General features: G+C 44.3%; 1 protein-coding gene across 6 annotated transcripts in view; it reads right to left on the reverse strand.

The window, feature by feature from the left end:
• Positions 1-2,015: 2,015 nt before the first annotated feature.
• Positions 2,016-19,625, reverse strand: part of LOC128346752 (acylamino-acid-releasing enzyme-like) — a 60,131-nt gene continuing 42,521 nt past the window's right edge. For 5 of the 6 annotated variants that reach the window (XM_053300375.1, XM_053300374.1, XM_053300376.1 and 2 more), the window contains one exon: positions 2,016-4,800. In XM_053300375.1, coding sequence (XP_053156350.1) covers positions 4,650-4,800 — 151 coding nt within the window. In that variant the 3' untranslated portion in view covers positions 2,016-4,649. Of the gene's footprint in view, positions 4,801-14,502; positions 14,580-19,625 lie in introns of all 6 variants that reach the window. The other variant, XM_053300372.1, reaches the window with a different exon arrangement.

Genomic DNA, 19,625 nt, shown 5'->3' on the forward strand with positions numbered 1-19,625 from the left:
AGCCACGCAGAGCAGGACGGGCAGCAAGAGCTCTTCTGGCACCTCTCAAACTCTGGGAATGGCTGCTCCTGGGCAGGGCTGGCCAGGGCGGGCACTCTGCCAGGCAGCTAAAAGAATTAAGAAAAACACTCTCATGTACTCACCATGGCACTGCCACTGTCTGCAGGAGCCGGAGAGAGGGTGGGTGAAAGACTCCCTTCCTTGGCCCTGCCTTCCTCCAAATGAGACAGACAGATGATTTCAGGCTTCTGAACCATTATTACTAGCAATTCTGTTTTGAAAGAGACTATTCAGTTTTCCAGAAATACAGGTGCATGCATGCTGTATCTTACCAAATGGAAAAGAATTAACTTCCACACTGCCATGAAACTGGATCCTAAGCGTGTTCACTTGGAAGTAAGTCCTGCCAAGCTCCATTAGAGTGTATTATCAAGTAAATATGGATATGTCAGCTGTGCAGTTTGATCCTGTCTATATTTTTGACGACAAGCACAACCAGGTTAAATGGAATTTTTCCAAGATGTGCATAGGATTGTAGCCTTCTTGGGTTGTTGTTTTTTGGGGTGGGGGTGGTGGTTTGCCTCTTCAATCTGTTCCCTCTAATGTCCTTCCAAGAACTACTTCTTACATTAGTATCTGTACAGATTATAATTTGTGTACTTTGGCTGCCTAATTGGTGTTTTAATTGCTGTGTTTAACATGAAACATGTTTATTTTCAGTGACATGGAAATGAGTGACTGGAGAGCCTCATGAATTTGCATGGTTTCATGCTTCATTCTTCAAACATTAAAAAGATTTCAGAGTTCTGCTGCATGCTCATTCCATCTCCAGTCAACAGCACTAGTACAGTGTAGTCCAGGGATTTTCAGCGTGCAGATGTTATTGGACTTCAGCTTCCATAATCCCCAGCCAAAGGCCACTGGGGATTATGGGAGTTGAAGTCCAATAACATCTGGAGACCCAACGTTGAGAATTCCTGGTGTAGTCCACAAATACAGAAGACTTTGGAGGAGCTACAGGATCATAAGTCATGATTACACCTCTGTTTTTGGTTGTTTCAAGTGGCTTGGCCTTAGCGGGGGTCATCTTCAATGGCTTCACAGTAAAAGTGATTGCCACCAAATGGACTCAAAGCAAGAGCCTAGCCTCCACAGCACAACTCCTGCTGAGCCTGAGCGTATCTAATGTCTTTTGCACAGTCCATTGGGTGGTGAGTCATTTTTTACTGTGCAATGTGTGGACAGATCAGATTTTTTCTATCTTTATTTCGTTAGTCATTGCGTGCAAACACTGGTTTTTGGCCTGGTGCGGTGTCTTCTGTTCCATCAAGATAGCAAATTGTGCCCATTACCTCTTTCTCTGGTGCAAGCTGAGGATATCAAGGCTATTGTGTTGGCTGCTTGTTGGATCCATATTCATCTCCTTGTTCATTTCCATTCCTGGCATTTTGGAACATAGCTGTACAACCTCAGAACAACACAACATGCCAGGGTTCATACACAGCTCAAGCCCAGGTTATACTAAAGCCTAGCATTCACTACCTTGTTGCTGCATTCCTCATTGGTTTGGGTTGTCCCCTTATTGTCGTTTTATTCTGCTCCATTTTGATTGTCATCTCACTATGTAGACATGTTTGCTACATGACAAGCAAAGATTCAAATGTTACAAGTTCCCAAATGAAAGCTCATTTCAAGGCAGCTGGGACAGTGCTGTTTCTTGTTCTTTACTTTTTCATAAGCACTACAAATAGCTTGCAAAAGTAACCACAGAAACAATTGCAGTTCAGTTGTCAGCTTTCACTCCTTTTTCTTTAGGTACAGGATCACTCACTGGGCACAATTAATCCAGCCAATGTCTTAAAAATGCTATAGTAGACATCACTATTTCATTAAAATGGGCAGTTTCCGCATCAGTAGAAGAAAAATAAGAGAAAAGCTAAGGCCTATCTAGTGATCTTCATATAGCAGTGTATACATCCCCACAGGTCAGTTGTGTTGTATGCACAATGAAGGTATACATAAAACAAAACCATTTTATTGCATACAATAGCAACAATCCAGTTTAGCAGCCCTGCCAAATCCTTAATAAGTCCCCATACTTAAACATAGCATAATATTCAGTCTAAACAGGTGGTTGTCTAGCTTAAACAGGTGGTCATCTAGCTGCCTTTCAAGTTAAGTTTCTAATTCATCGTGTTCAATTGATCAGTTTCTAATGATGCAGATGATGAAAGAACATTATCTAACAGACTGGATATCTAGCACACTTCTACCACTTATTGGAACAAGATAAGAAATATTTGACACATGTCCACCAGACAATGTATAGGTATAAAGTTTTTCCTTTCAATAGCTTTATCTGGAGACAAATCTATTTTCTCCCTTCTGCAAAATCCCAGGCTTCTTAACTGAAATTTAAGGACCAGGGGTGGAGCCACCATTGGGCAAAAGAACCCAGGCTGCCACCAATCAGGGGCTGCAAGCGTGGCCTCAGACAAGCCCCTCACGTCTGATGTCAGACGTGGGGCATTACTTCGGTCCCATACGGGGCTGCGTGGCCCCGTTTGGCCCGTGCTGTGTTGGGCAGTGCAGCCAGAGTGACTTTCTCTGCCTTAAAGGCAGGGAGGGCTGCTCCTGGTCTCACTGCCAATGCAGCAGGGCCGATTGATCTCCCTCCCAAATGGGGCCACATGGCCCCATTTAGGAGAGAGATTGGGCCGTGCTGCATTGGCAGTGCAGCCGGAACGGCTCTCCCTACCTTTAAGGCAGGGAGACTCATTCCGGCCCACGCTGCCCAATGCAGCACAGGCTGATTGCCCTTCCAAACTGGGCTGCGCGGCCTCGTTTGGGAGGGAGACCACGCCCCCATCTGATGTCAGACGCAGGGGTGTGGCTAGCTGGGCCCCTGCTTCTGACATCAGATGTGGGGGGCATGGCCGCGACCGCACATGGACCACCACCAGCCTCCTTACGCTCCTGGTAAGAACCACATGCAAGTTTCTGCCCCTTAGCTCCACAGTGTTGATCAGTATACGCTTTAGATTCTTCTTTTTCTTTTCCACAACATTCCCTGTCAGATTCTAAGGATATTTCCGGTTCAGATCTTAACACTCCAGCACATTCAATATAGTGTGCCTCTCCTTCCCAAGCAATAATTCTGCAGGTGATTTCTGTGTTGCTGCATGACATGTAGCTCTAAGCAGTCTACAGAAATTTAGTAGTAAAGGTTTTCTAGCTTTTCCTTCCAGCTTTGCTGTCTGCAAACTATATTTTAAAATTCTATTAAACTGCTCAATTTCCTCATTTGCTTGAGGATAATATGCAGATGACCTCTTACATATAATATTTATTTCTGCTAGATAGGTTTCAAATCCCAGTGAGGTAAACTGAGCCCCATTATCAGAAATACATTCTTTAGGATTTCCTTCTCTATTGAAGACAACAGAAAAAAATTTAGTGACTTCAGTGGAAGTAACTTGTGATATAAATTCCACTTCAGGCTATTTACTATAACAATCAGCAATTAATGTAATAGCATAACAGCAATCAATTGGAGCAACACCAAAAAGCCCTACAGTATCAATTGCTACCTTCTCCCATGCAGAATCTGACTCAGGACAAGTTGTAATGATGATCCATATGTCACTGCAGTTTTATCATGTGACTGGCAGATAACACATGATCTGAGTACCAGTTGCAGGGGAGTAACAGCAGGAAAAAGGGCATGCCCTCAACTATTCCTGTGGCTTCCAGCAGCATCTGGTTGGCCACTGTGTGAAACAGGATGCTGGACTAGATGGGCCTTTGGCCTGATCCAGCAGGGCTGTTCTTATGTTCTTATAGACATTCCAGTTTGGGAATCCATCTGTGGCCACCTCTGCTTAGTTCTTACAATTCCTTAGTGGGTATCATGTGCCAAACATATGAATGTAGACTTGGGTGTTGTTGTTTTTTTCAGTCAACTGATCTGTAATCATCTCATTCATTATGTCTCCAAAACTACATCAACCCATCAATAGCAGCAATACAGATTCTTCCAATGTCTATTCCCACTGGCAGAATGTGCAGCAATTAGCTAAAACATTTGCATTTGACTCATAAACATTCTTTGAAGTTGTAAGTGCTGTTTCATATTTATCATCTGCAATAGAAAAGGTGTAAAATACACATGGTCCTTTAACTTCAAAGCACAGAAGAAGCTATGCACATTTCTTTGCCTCAGGAACCTCTTTATCATTAGCTGAAAGTAGATAATTTTCAAACATTCAGATCCAAATGGAAAAGGAATGAAGGCTCACCTGAACTCTAAATGAAGGGGATAAATAGATTCATTGGTTAAAAAGCTATCTCATCTTCATTGCCAATATGTTGTATCCACAATGAAGGCAGAAGTCAAAAACAATCACTTTATTGAAGGCACATCTCAAGCTAATTTATTTGACATATTTCTATCCCACCCAAAACTTATGTCTCTGGGCAGCAACAATCCAACTTGGCAGATCTGCTTAGGCCAGACTTTACCTACTGCTACATTCTTTTAGAAGCTGCCTCCTTCCAGCTGTCCATACTCTCAATGAACTATCTTAAAGGTACAAGTTTTTTTTTTAAAGGTACAAATAACTACAAGTTGTTTCTTGGCATTTTAGAGTCTAGAATTCTGCCTTTTCAGCTAATGGCTGTCTTCCAGTGGCTGCTTCAAAGGAAAGGTGTTGTACAATCCACTGCACACAGTTGATGAAGACATCTGCTTCTGTCTCTACTCCACTTAGGGCATGATTCCCTTCTGGGTACCACAGCAGCCTGCAAAACAATCAGCAAGAAAACATCTTTCCCAGCTGAACTACAATTTATTGTGGCTGGGGATGCTGGAAGTTGTGGTTCAGCAACATCTGTTGAGAACCACTCCCCACCAGTTGAGAACCACTGATCTAGAGACATCACTAGATGATTAGGAAAATGACTTTCAAAGGCTTTGCAAATTTGGCCCCATTATTACAGGATAGAGTATTTAATTGGTTAGACAGAATGAAGAAACTTATGTTAAGAATGATGAATAACAGAATTGACTTTTAGCTCCTCCCAGCTTACTCCCAAGAAAAGAGCATGCATGGAACAGTCCACTCTACAAACTGACAGGAACTAGATAAAAAGCCTGGAACTAGAAGAAATGGAACTTGGAGATCAACAGAGTTTGGAAATTCTGTTAAACCTTATGTAGTATCAGCTGAGGTCCAATTTTGGAAATCTCCAAGGGTCTGTAGTTGGACATCTGGTATCTTTCTCTCTCAGGGCCTGTATATTTCTTTATCCTCCCTGCTCACATATTTTGCGGGCAAAGCAGGATCTAGTTCCCGTGTGTGTATACACACACACACATACACAGTTTAATCCCTTTATTTATACATATCTTTCTGTCATGATATATGTCATGAGAGTTTGCTGTCAGCTGCATTAGTTGAGGGGTGGGTTGGGATTTCTGCCCAGTATCACGTTGTGCTTAAATTTGTTGCAGACTGATCTGAGACACAGCAGCTTAGGGTCAATAGGACTGCTCCACCCTTGATAGCCCAGCAACTTGATAGCCCAGCAAGTAATGGCAAACACCTACACATTTGGCAAACCAAGCCCTACAACAGAGATTTCTAAGAGAGATCCACTAATTGGTTGCCAGGAAAAAAATCAGTTCCAAAGACCACAGCTAAATGGCTATAACAAAACATTTGGTAACTACCCCTCCAATTGTCCTCCACAAAACACAAATCAGAGCTTAATGCAAAGTAACCAGCAGAAGTTGATGAGTAGATCCATTTCAAACTGGCTTTCAGGCAGGCTATGGAGTTGAGACTGCCTTGGTTGGTCTGATGGATGATCTCCAATTAGATATTAACAGAGGGTGTGACTCTGTTGGACCTTCTGATCTCTCGGTGGTTTTTGATACCATCAGCCATGGATTCCTGCCAGGTCACCTTAGGAAGTTGGGACTAGGTGGCACTTTTTCCAGTGGTTCCGCTCCTGCCTAACTCGGGTGGATTCTAGATGGTGTCACTTGGAGATTGTTGCTCTTCAAAGCAGGAGCTACTGTATGGAGTTCCACAAGGTTCCATACTGTCTCCAATGCTTTTTAATATCTACAAGAAATCACTGGGAGAGATCAGGAGATTTGGTGCAGGGTGTTACTAATATGATGATGACACCCAAATCTATTTCTCCATATTAGCTTCATGAGGAAATGGCTTAACTTCCCTAAATGTCTGCCTGAACGTGGTAATGGGCTGGATGCAGGATTAAAAAATGAGGTTAGATCCACATAAGACAGAGGTATTGAGTGTGAGGGGGTCGGGACTCGAGAGATGGTTTAGATCTGCCTGTTTTTGATGGGATTATACTCCCGCAGAAAGAACAAGAATGTAGTTTGGGAGTACTCCCAGACTCAAAGCTCTCTTTGGTAAGGGTGTGCGATTTGGGTTGAATCAGGGATGATTGAAAAATTCAACCCCAAATTGAATCATCATCAAAACAGAGGGCCCAATTTGGGGTCAAGGAGAATAACTGCCAATTCAACCCAAACTGATCTGGGTGAAAGAATGGAACTTTTTAGGAACGGAATAAATAGTTCTCTCTCAAAACCTATTTTCAAAAACAATTAAAAGCTCAATCATAAGGATGCAAATAAAATAAAAGCTGCAATCATAAGGATGCAAATAAAGAACAGATACAGTTACCACTGTGCTATATCAGGATCACATCTTTGCATGCTGTTCACCTTTCTGTAAACAGCAAACAAATGTGTGCTTTTAAAAGGGTCATACTACAGGTGAAACTCGGAAAATTAGAATATCGTGCAAAAGTCCATTAATTTCAGTAATGCAAATTAAAAGGTGAAACTGATATATGAGACAGATGCATTACATGCAAAGCGAGATAAATCAATCCTTAATTTGTTATAATTGTGATGATCATGGCATACAGCTCATGAAAACCCCAAATCCATAATCTCAGAAAATTAGAATATTACATGGAACCAAGAAGACAAGGATTGTAGAATAGAACAATATCAGACCTCTGAAAAGTATACAGTGTACTGTGCTTGATTGGCCAGCAAACTTGCCTGACCTGACCCCATAGAGAATCTATGGGGCATTGCCAAGAGAAGGATGAGAGACATGAGACCAAACAATGCAGAAGAGCTGAAGGCCGCTAATGAAGCATCCTGGTCTTCCATAATACCTCATCAGTGCCACAGGCTGATAGCATCCATGCCACGCCGCATTGAGGCAGTAATTGCTGCAAAAGGGGCCCAAACCAAGTACTGAATACATATGCATGCTTATACTTTTCAGAGGTCCGATATTGTTCTATTCTACAATCCTTGTCTTCTTGGTTCCATGTAATATTCTAATTTTCTGGGATTGTGGATTTGGGGTTTTCATGAGCTGTACGCCATGATCATCACAATTATAACAAATTAAGGCTTGACTTATCTCGCTTTGCATGTAATGCGTCTGTCTCATATATCAGTTTCACCTTTTAATTTGCATTACTGAAATTAATGGACTTTTGTGCGATATTCTAATTTTCCGAGTTTCACCTGTAGATGTGAATGCAAATAAGTGCTATAGAGGTATGCCTCCAACTGGAAATAGCTCTTCTTTTTCCTCCCAAAAAAACAAGTGCATAAGGTGGGGCAACTCTGATCAGGACCATGATATGATTTACTGTTTCCCCTTGCACCATTTTCTTGCCATAACCTTCCCCATGGAGCAGCAGTTTTCTCCCAAAGTGGCAATTTCTTCAAATTGCTCCTCGGGGGCAATTTTCAACAGGAAAATGGTGCAAGGGGAAAGAGTGAAACTTATTTTTTCTGTATGCTTTGGTAATGTAGGATTGGTAATGAGGTTGTTTTTGGCAAAAAAAAAGAAAAAAGAGGTGCTTCTGGTGGAAGCATTGCTCTATAGCACACATTTGTGTGTATAGTGTAAAGCTAAAAAAACAAAAACCTATCATAGTTAGTGAAACATATCAATTAAGGATGCAATCCCATGCACACTCACCTGCTGACAGTAAATCCCATTGGACTTCTTTCTGAATATACATGCATAGAAAAGGGATGCAAGCATTTTTTGCCTCAAATATATGTTGGGGGTTGTAATTTTTTATCCCCCAGTTAATTAGCAGAGCACTAAAGAAGCCACCCACTCCAGTAATTGCAGAGTTTAGTTGTTGCAGCTATTTAGAGAAGACACATGGAGATTCTTGTAGAACTAAATACTAAGTATTTATCGGTGAAGTGCATTTTGGATAGGAGAGACCTAACCCTAATCTATAGAACTACATAATGGATAGGTGGTGGTGGTGGGGAGAGAGATATGTTTCCATCTGCTCTCTAAGAGGAAAGGAAGGGATTCTGACTCTCAACAGGAAATACCTGTAGAGTCATATAATAGAGACAGGTAGAACAGTTAGGGAGACCCTTACTCACTATCGCTACTACCAATGCACCTAGTGGACATTAGGATAGTTGGTGCAAAAGGTCGATGCATTGGAAGTCCATCTCCAACAATATATTCTTCAACATTTGGAATCTTTGGCGTAGCAGCGGCAGCCGCCACCGCCTGGATCATCACCAAAATTTTTGCTTGGAATTAGCAGGCACGTACCTAGTTCTACATTACATGCATGCTATGGGCCAGTACAGAGCTGAAGAGGATGTGCAGCATTTGTACTGAAACATCTGGGAACCAGTTATCAGAAGCTGTGCTTGTGCAGTTCAAAATGGCAGTGCTCCAAGGAAGTAAAAATGGTTCTGGCAAAACTTAATGCAATAATTTAAGCAGATGGCTCTGTGAGCCAACTCAGCTACCATGGCTGTCACATGCTGGTTTTTGTTATTGTTTTGAACAATTGTGAACCCCTTTCTATGAAACAAACAAAGTATGAGAGGGGGAGAGATGAGCAACTAGCAACCAACAGAACAAATCACCCTGGCAAAGTCTGCAGATAGCTCTTATTTTTTGGCACAAGTTAACTTGCTGCTGTGGAAATAACTATAACGTGATTATGAGGAGCTGCCTGCCTTTGAAGGCTGTTTGGAAACTGTAGATGGTAAAAGTACACTTTGAAAGTGTACATTTTGAAGCCTACTCTGGGAACAGCAGAAGTGGATTCAGGGAGATAAACAAGCTTTTCTACACAAAACAACCCTTTTTCCTTCAAACAAACAAATAGGATGGGGGGGGAGGTTTTGAGAGGCTGGTTTCTCTTTAAGGGAGAAGTCCCAGTGTGTGTGTCTGTGGTGTTTTGTTTTGTTTTTGCCAGGGCTAGCATTTGCCAAGGCTAGCATTCAGGGCCATCCCTAGTGGGGTGCAGGGCTAGGGGTGAATCAGCATATGCGGGGCCTCCTTATCATTACAGAATCATACTGATTGATGACATACCGTGCAAATAGTGTGAGTGAGGTTTTTGGACATATAATGCATTTCTAAAGAAACAAAAATAAGAAGCACAACACATGCTTCACAGTTATCAGACCTTCTGGGCTGCAAATCAACTTGAGCATAGTGCATTCATTCATTCATTCATAAATAAATAAATAGGAAAAATATTATATATTGTTTGTTCCAGAATTTTTTGTAATTTTCTGCCATGAAACAAACCACATATAGGACTTTTTGGATGGTTTTAAAAAAAAACATCCACCCAACAATTTGTCCAATCCACTTGAATTTAAATATACATATTCCTCCCTCCCTGCCCTACATCGCTGCTCAATACCAAAGCCCTATGCCAAGTCATTCTAGGACAGGTGATCTAAAGGCTAGCAGAAAGGAGGGTGTTTTACCCTTTTTTTATGAAGGCAAAGGGCAGATTCTTCCATATGGAGCTGGAATGCTGGTCTAAGGGGGAGGGGGGCTTCAATTCCAGACATTTTTGTAATTTTCTGCCACGCAGCAAGCCACTTATAGGACTTTTTGAATGGGTTTTTTTAAATAAAAGGAAAAAATTAAAAACCAACAATTTGTCCACTCCACTTCAATTTAAATACAGATATTCCTCCCACCCTGCCCTAGATCTCTTCTCAATGCCAAAGCCCTATGCCAAGTCATTCCAGGTGATCTAAAGGCTGGGACTAAAAGGGGGGCGTTTTACTCTTTTTTATGAAGGCAAAGGGCAGATTCTTCCATATGTGGGTGGAATGATGGTCTGGGGAAGGGGGCTTCAGTTCCAGACATTTTTGTAATTTTCTGCCATGAAACAAACCACATATAGGACTTTTTGGGCAATTTGTCCAATCCACTTCCATTTAAAGACACCTATTCCTCCCACCTGCCCTACATCTTTGCTCAGTACCAAAGCCCTATGACAAGCCAATCCCTAAATATTCAAGTGGTGGTGGTGATGATAACCACAAAAAGGAAATCACACCATACCTCCATTACTAAGGCTGGGCTGGGTTGGGCAGAGAGTCTGCAGAGAGCTCTGGTGCTGGACACTCTCTGCCTGCCTGCCTGCTTCCTCAGCTTCAGGCTTCAGCGAGGCCTGCATAGAGGCCTCTCTGGAAGCCCCACCCACCCACCAACCAGCTGAGAGGCGGGGAGAGACAGAGCCTTTCAAGCTGCACACAGACAGACACAAAAGATCGGCTGCGGGGAAAGATAAGTGGCTGGGACTGGGGGAGAGAGGAGGGCAGGCTGCACTGCAGGGTGCCCAGAGTGGGGCCTGTGCCAGTGCAGGGCTGGGGGCAATTGCCCCGGTCACCCCACCCTAAGGACAGCCCTGCTAGCATTTGCCAGGGCTAGCTGTGGGAGCTCTGTGGCATTTAGTTGTTGTTTCTCTCTGCCTGGAGAGATGTTGGGAGATGGAGTTCCAGTGCATCAACCTTTGCACCAACTATCCTAATGACCACTAGGGGCATTGGGAGTAGAGGTAGTTAGTGAGGGTTCCTCTACCTGTCCCTGCTCTGCCTCTACTCTATGACCCCTGCCTTGACTCCTCAAGTATTTCCTTCAGCGAGTCCGTTCCAATTCCTTTCTCCTTGGAGAGCAGATGGGAGCATCTCTCTCTCCCCCCTCCTATTCCCTTTGTAGCTCATAGTTAAGATAGGTCTTTCCTATCTCAAATCTGCTTAACCTAATAAATCTTATTTACTTTATACTGCACTACAATCTCCATGCTTGTTCTTGACTAACAGCAACAATAAGGCTCTGCACTACTTCGTAACTGGAGTGGGCCGCTTCCTCTTGGTGCTTTGCTAAACAATCACAAATTACAAGAGGGACAGAGGGAGGAGTCAGCTAGGGCTGCAGTGAGTCACACCTGGTGGGAGGGGCCACATTCCTGTATCCCTTAGGGATGTGCACAGAACCAGGCGGGGTAGGCTCAAGGGGGTGGGGGGTGCCACTTTAAGAGTGGAGGAGGGTGCACTTAGCCCTCCCCCCCGACGCTCATGGCAAGTAAAACCTTTGGGCTGGCAGTGTACCTCCCTGCTGCCTAGGGGTGTGCAAAGCCTTCTCAAAGCCTTTTGCAGCCAAGCGGGGAAAGGGGCGGCAGGAAGGTATCCTGCTGCCCGATTTCTAACCAGAGCAGCCAAGCGGGGAGAAAGGGGCAGCAGGGCGATATCCTGCCCCCCCATTTCTAACACAGGCGGAGGAGCCAAGAGGGGAGAAAGGGGCGGCAGGGAGGTATCCTGCTGCCCAATTTCTAAAGTAAATACAGTGCCAAAGGTGGAAAGCGCGGGAGGGGTGAGTAAACCCTCCCCCCGCCCTTAATGGAACCCCCCACCCCAATCTTTCCAAACCGAACCACCCTGTTTCCGGACCGGTCCGGAGGCTTATAGAATAGCCTCCGGACCGGTCCGGGCACATCACTACTGCTGCCCCTTCCCCCTCTTCGGCCGGAAGTTTTTATGCTGTTTGGTCTGCTGCACTTTTTTTTGGTATTGTTTTAAGACTCTATTTGTATTATTTTAACATGCAAGTTGCCATGGGGATATTATTATTATTAAATGGCCGCATATATATTCTTCAAGTCATTAAATAAACATTTGCTTTTAATTTGGGAACTGATTTTTTTTTTTTAAGTCAGCTGCAAAGGCTCTAGTAATACTGAGAACCAACACTGGGAAGGTCTGACTGTAAACATATTTCAGGAACTATTTCCCAAAATGGTTTGTTCCTCATTTCAGAACAAGTATCTCCAACCCCTGCTAATCTTCACCTGTGTACCAGGGAAAGAAAAGCAGAGCCTGTTAAAGAGAATGGTTCTTTCTATTGTATATCCTCTTTTTCAGACAACCTCCAAAACAGAACACCATCTATAAAATGTTGTAAGGCAGGCTCATCTAAATGATCATTTTCATCACCACTGTGTCAGATAGACATGTTGTGGAAATGAGAGCTTCCTTCATTTGCATGGTTTGATGTTCAGTTTTAACACGTCAAGGGTCTGCTACTGCCACTTTCAATCTGTGCTCAATAACTTAGGTTGGATAAAGTCCCCTTGTACGAAGAAAAGGTGACATGTCTTCTCCCCAACTCATTGTCTTCCTGGTAGCTGTAATTGGCTTAGCCCTGGGTGGGCTCACCTCCAATGGCTTTATTGTTGCAGTGATGATCATTGAATGGACGAAATACAGGAGCCTGGCCTCCAGTGAACAACTCCTTCTGACCCTAGGTATGTCCAGTCTCTGCTACACAGTTGTACTGACTCTGCTTTGCTTCAGTAAGAACTTACTGTCCATCTTCAACAGCCAACTCTTGCATCCATTTTTTAATTGTCTTTGTTACATTATGCAGATTCTGGCTCACTGCCTGGCTTTGTGTCTTCTATTGCGTCAAGATAGTGAACAGCACTCACTCCCTCTTTTTTTTGGTGCAAACTGAGGATATCATGGCTGCTACCTTGGCTTCTGGTGGCATCTGTAGCCTCCTCCTTGATCACTTCCTTTTTATCCATTGGAAAGAGTCCTATACAATCCCAGATTAACACAACAGCCAACATTACAAACATGTCCTGAGGAGAGTATATGATAGAAACTCTCAATTCCTACAAAATCTTCTTCTTAGTTACTGGTATTTCCTGTCCTTTCCTTGTAGTTTTACTTTGCTCCATCCTGATTGTTGCCTCACTCTTCAAACATATCTGCAAGATTACAGGTGAAGAATCCAGCTTGAGGAGCCCTCAAACAGAAGCCCATCTCAAGGCAGCTGGAACTATTCTCTTCCTCCAGTTCCTTTACCTTTCTGTATACATGGCACAGATCATGATTATGACAGAAGAGGTCCAAAAAACCCAAACAATTCAATTGGTGTGTATCACAGTGATGATGATGTACTCCCCTGCTCAGGCTGCCATTCTTGTATCGGTAAACCCCAAGTTCAAGCAGGTAGCTGCCCTGATACATCCAGGACTTAAAACCAACCGACAAACAACAGTTTGAGCAGTATAGGATCTTTTCTGCTGGAAGAACTTGAGATATGCCTCTACTATACCAGTGGAACTGAACCACTGATATAACTTGGAATGGCTGCTCAAGTTGGAAACATGATGTGTCACCGATCGGAGAGAGAGAGGAGCTGAAATATGCAAAATCGTATATCCCTTCCAGGCTCCAGATATGCTCCCAATGATAGTTTCTACTCTGAGCAAGACCACTAGGATCCCTTCCAAAACTCTATGATACCGTAAAGATCCAGAGGTGGTGTGAGTCACAAAACACCCACTGCAGTTCAAGACTGATAAGGAGTTTAAGAAACACCTATCTACCTTACATGAGTCCAGACATTCATGGCCAGATGAATTGCATTCCAGGGTACTAAATAAATCGTACTAATGTACTCTCAGAATCATTGGCTATCATTTCAGAGAAATCCTGGGAAATGGCTAAGATGCCACAGTTTGAGCAGCATAGGATCTGAAGTAGGTCCTTTTCCTGCTGGAGGAACTTGAGATATGCTTCTACTACACCAGTGGAACTGCACTACTGATATAATGTGGGATGGCTGCTCAAGGTGGAAACATGATGTGTCACAGATCAGATAGAGAGAGGAGCTCTTTGGAGAAAACTGGAAAGATGGGCTAATGTTGTCCCAGTCTCCAAAGAGGGGATAAAAGTACAGATCAAACTAGAGATCAGTCAGTTAGACTTCAGTTACAGGGAAAAGATTATAAAGTAGTCAGTCTGTAAACATTTTGATAAGAATGTGGTGATTAACAAAAGCCAGCACAGATTTGTCAGAAATAAATCCTGCCAGTTTAATATTATCTCATTTTTTAGAAAAATAATTATTTGCAGGGCTCAGGAAATCCATTAGTTTATTTGTCTGTGTCTGTGATGAGTGAAAAATGATGCCAGATGAATGAAAATGTTAGTAATGTACCATCGTAGCCTGTTGAGTAAAATTTTTGTCTGGTTTCTAAACCGAGCCAACATTTCTTGATTCCTGTTTATTTGGTTAGTGGATTGTGGGAATGGTGTAGATGTATGTCTGACAAACAATAACTCACGTGTGGCAAGGAGATGTTCATAGTTCAAATGCACCTACAGCTAGCTTATGCATGTCCTGGTCCCTTTGTGCGTAACACTGGAAGAGCAAAATGTGGAAGGCATTTGTGCAACTATTTGACAGTGCTTCTAACAAGACCAGAAGCTGCTTTGAATGGCCCTTCTCCTTTGGACAAGGTTGCTAATTAGATCAACAAGCCTTTGTCCTCAGGATGCCCCAGGTGACCAGCCACCTAACCTGGGAGGGTATGTTTTCACTGAACATCATTGCCTCAGGAAAAACCTGTGAGGTATTAAAGCATAAACATGGTTGCTCAGGGAATATTCCTTTATAGTTTGCCCACACAATAGCCCCAGTATGAAATTATTTCTTTAACAAAACACCATAAATTCGGTGCTTGAATTATGGAGAAAATAAAACCCACCAGCTTGAATGACATTCACATGCTCTGCTCACATTCCCAACACTAGCCAAATCATGCCCCTCCAAAACCCGTTAAAAATAGTCACTTGCATAAAAGCTAAGGGGTAGTCCTCTGTAGCTGGAGCACTGCACAAACTTCCTTCTGTCTGTAAATGCTTTGAAACAACAACCCAATCACTGCTGCTTGTGACTAAACTCCTCCACCGTGCACCTCCAGGGCGTTTTCCGGACTACGAGATTGCAATGGTTAATGTGTTGCAAACTGTGACAGAATAGTGCAATGGTTTCAAAATGAGAGTAAAGGGTTGTATAATGCTTTGTTGTAAGCTGGTGGCCATTCTTATTGTCTGTCCACTGAAACATATTTTCCAGGCAGGAGTGTCCATAGTCTCATTGAAATGCATTTATCTGTCCCTCCTCCTGCTCCATTTGGGCCAATGGAGTCGTGGAGTGTGTGTGACATGATTTTTTTTTTAAAAATTTAATGGGGGAGCTAAAGTGAATCCTGTGGCGAGCCTGGAAGGGGGGAAGAGAGGAACTGGTGTGGCCAGGTGGGTGCTCTCTTCCATGGTGGCGGTGGACTGCGGCCCCTCAGCTCCCTCACCGGGGCCCTAGCAGCAGCAGCGGCCTATGCCACTCCTCCTCAGTCGGTGCCCCAGGCAGAACCTCATTAGGGCCGGGGAGCCTTGCAGCAGCAGTGGGGCGCCTTTCCGCCCCTGCTGCTTCCCATGTGCCAGGCCTTCTCCTGAGGAGGGAAGATGGCAGCAGGACACTTCCAGAGAAATAAATAAATAAATAGGTAGGAAGAGGAGGAGGGGAGGGGAGCGCTCCTCCAGTGAGGGCTGTGGGATTGGAGAGAAGTAAATGAATCACGATTCAGTTCAATGGGCTTCCTTTTAAGTAAGTGACTGTTTTCGCTCCCTGCCCTTTGCCTTGTGGTATTTATCAATTATTTATTTAACATATTCGTATACCGCCCAAAACGCAAGTCTCTGGGCGGTTTACAACAAAACAATAAAAAATAAATAAAAAGGTTTTATTTTTAAAATGTAAAAGGTTAAAACTATTAAAAATAATCAAACAATTAAAACAGTATCTAATTAAAAGCCTGGGTGAACAAATGTGTCTTGATTGCCTTTTTAAAAGTTGTAAGAGATGGGGAGGCTCTTAAGCAAGTGGGATTGCACAGAAGTAAAGAATTTAGTTCAATGGGCTTCCTCTTCAGTAAAATGTACATAAGAAAGGGTTGGATTCAGAACTCTGCTCAGCTGCTTTCCCCTCCCCTTCTGTGTTGACAAGCTCAAGTTATGTTGGAAGCAAGCAGAGGAGGAGGGAGGTGTGTGGTTTGGGATCTCTGGGGAGGAAAGGAGGGGAAAGCTGAGATTTCTCCTTGCCTGTTTCTCTCCCCATGGCAAGGGGGTGGAGGAAACAAGCACAGGTGGTGCTGGGGTGTGGGGGGTGGAGAACTGTCCATACTGCAAAATGCTACAACGCATAAAATGTGGGGAAAGGCTCCCTACAACAGAAAAATACATCTACAACATTGTAGGGCGAAAATGCATCATTGAAATTCAAATCAAGGCATGGGAAATGTGAACAGCACCCCACTGACAATGCAGCGACACTGATGTGGAAACACAGGCAATATGGTGGGGCACTTAGTGGATACATTGCAAGTATGTTACAGCATATAATCTGGAAAATGCCTAGTACCATCTGCTCCTCTTGTACCTGGACACTCAGCTTCTTTTGTTTTGCAAAACTAATCTCTCATCCCTGAGGCTGAGACAATGCTGCAAGCTTGCTGGAACGGATATTGCCTGCTCTGAGGCGAGTTCAACTCTAGATTCTCTTATATCACCTTATTTTCTTGAGATATCATTTTAGATTATAATATGCCACTTAGATGTACAAAAAAGGTACATTGGTACTCACCGTGAAGGTGTCTTCTGGCTGGTGTAGAAGAGGTCACCCAAGCTTGGGATTACATCCCCCCCACATGCTCCAAAAGGCAGGAAGTAGTCATACTTGAAGATCCTTAACCCAGTGCATGTGGGCGGATCTCCTCAGTGCTTAAAACAGCTCAAGCTACGGAATGAAAACCACAGAACACAACAGAGAATATACAACAATATACAAACAATAATGCAGAGAAAAACAGAAAAACTGTCCCCCTACAACCAGATCATCAGCTCCAGCCTAACACAACCCGGGCGGGCCTTGGGTGACCTCTTCTACACCAGCCAGAAGACACCTTCACGGTGAGTACCAATGTACCTTTCTCGGCTGGTGTAGGAGGTCACCCAAGCTTGGGACATACCACAGCACCAACCACGGGAGGGAAATACCCAAGCTGGAGCTACTGACCCGGAAGGACCTGTTGCAGGACCCTCCGACCAAATGCTGCTCTGGCAGCTTTATGTTCATCCAACTTGTAATGCCTTGAAAATGTAAAAGGCGACGATCAAGTAGCCGCCTTGCAAATCTCTTCATGGGACACCGGTGAAGATAACACAGTGGAAGTGGCTGCCGATGTAGTTGAGTGCGCCATAATCTGACCAGGCACCGAAAGTTTCTGGGCTTCATACAACATCGTAATGCATGAATGAACCCATCGAGCAATAATGGCTGAAGAGACCTTGCATCCCATCTTAGAAGCCTTAAAGGCCACAAAAAGAGCATCTGATTTACGAAAAGCCTGCGTCCGGTTGCACTCCTTCTCTGCAGGGTGACGAGCATCCGGACAAAAAGAAGGTAATTAAATGACCGCCTCACAATGAAACTGAGACTTTACCTTAGGGATAAACGAAGGATCCGGGATAAGTCTCACAGAGTCCTTAGAGAAATTACACAAATTACTCTGAACTGACAGAGCCTGCGATTCAGAAACCCTCCTGGCTGATGTTACAGCTACTAAAAAGGCCACCTTCCAGGACAGCATCTGCAATGATACAGATCAAAGTGGTTCAAATGGCGGAAACTGCAGACCCCACAACACAATATGCAAATCCCATGACGGGAAACGATGGCAGACCAGAGGAGACAACAAAGCTGCCCCCCTCAAGAACTTGCATAGAAGAGGGTGCCACGCCTGAACAAACGCTGATGAGGAAACAACATCTGGATCAAGCACGCCGCCTGGTGTTTAAGCGTGTTGGGTTTCAGACCAAGCGCAAGGCCATCCTGAAGAAAACCTAGTAATCCCCTCGACCTGCACTTGTCCAGCTGCAGGGAGAGCTTTGCCATCCAGCGCAGAAAACTACGCCAAGTCGATTGGTAAATCTTGTTGGCTGAACACTTTCTAGATGCAAGGATGGTAAATTGGACCTTGACACAGCAGAACTGGATGGTCTGGCAAACTGAGTGGATGACCTACGGTCAAGTCGACGATCTCGGAAAACCAAGGCCCTCTGGGCCAAAAAGACGCAATCAATATCAGGGATGCCCGGAAACCCCGCAGCTTCCTGAGGCAACGGGAGAGCAGCGGCACTGGAGGAAATGCATTCAGCAGACACGGAGGCCATGGCACCGATAGCGTATCCGTCTCTTCTGCCGCCAACATCAGGAAACGTGAGTAAAACCTCTGAATCTTGGCATTCTGAGGATATGCAAACAAGTCTATCTGGGGACACCCCAGCTGCTCTGTCAGCCACCTAAATACTTGAGGGTGCAGGCCCCATTCTGCCGGCTGGATCTCCTGCCGTCTTAGCCAATCTGCCCGAACATTGGAAATTCTGTTTACATGATGGTCCAGAATGGATATTAAGTTGTTCTGTACACATTAAGATATTCCTTCCCTTCACCAAGGGCGTGAAGGCTCTTAGGGCCAGAAAGACAGCCCACAGCTCGAGCCAGTTTATGCTATGGAGCAACCCTTCCACCGACCAAAGCCCCTGGGCAGAACTGTTCCAACAGTGAGCCCCCCAGCCCGATAGACTGGTGTCCGTCGTGACCATCACTCTCTCGGGTTCTATGAACAGCTTGCCCTTGTCTAGGTTCCCCGGGCCGTCCAATGAATCGACTTGCGAAGAGACACCTAGAGAGGAATGTTCTTGTCACGTTTGAGGGCAATCCTGTGCTGGTAAGGGAGGAAACCCCACTGTAACTGGCGTAGATGAAAACCTCGCCCAAGGCACTGAGACCATAGCCGCCACCATGAGACCCAACAAACTTGCTAGATTGAGAAGGCTGGCCCACAGTCTCGAAGCAATCACACAAGCCAGTGACGTTAAGACCTCCATCCGATCCTGTGGCAGAAACAGTTTTCCTACTGAGGTGTCCATTACCATGCCCAAATGACGAAGGCTCTGTGTGGGCATCAGGTGACTCTTGCCCACATTTATCAGAAACCCATGCGCACGTAACACAGACATTGATCTGGACAGAGCTGACTGAACTGCCCCTTCTTGAGCAAGTTGTCAAGGTAACAATACAGGTGGACCCCCTCAGTGCATAAAGTGGCCACTAGCAGACTAGAACCTTCATAAAAACTCAGGTGGCTGATGAGAGACCAAAAGGAAGGGCTCTGTACTGATAATGCCTCCCCATGTAGCAGAAGTGGAGTATATGTCGACTGCGTGGATGAATGGGGATGTGTAAATAGGCCTCCTGGAGATCTATTGAAGTCATGTAGTCCCCCATCTGCAATGCCTCTGAGATGGTACAAAGGATTTCCATCCTGAACCTCCTTTTTATCACAAA

Source organism: Hemicordylus capensis, chromosome 2, assembly GCF_027244095.1.
Source record: "Hemicordylus capensis ecotype Gifberg chromosome 2, rHemCap1.1.pri, whole genome shotgun sequence".
NCBI classification, from domain to species: domain Eukaryota; kingdom Metazoa; phylum Chordata; class Lepidosauria; order Squamata; family Cordylidae; genus Hemicordylus; species Hemicordylus capensis.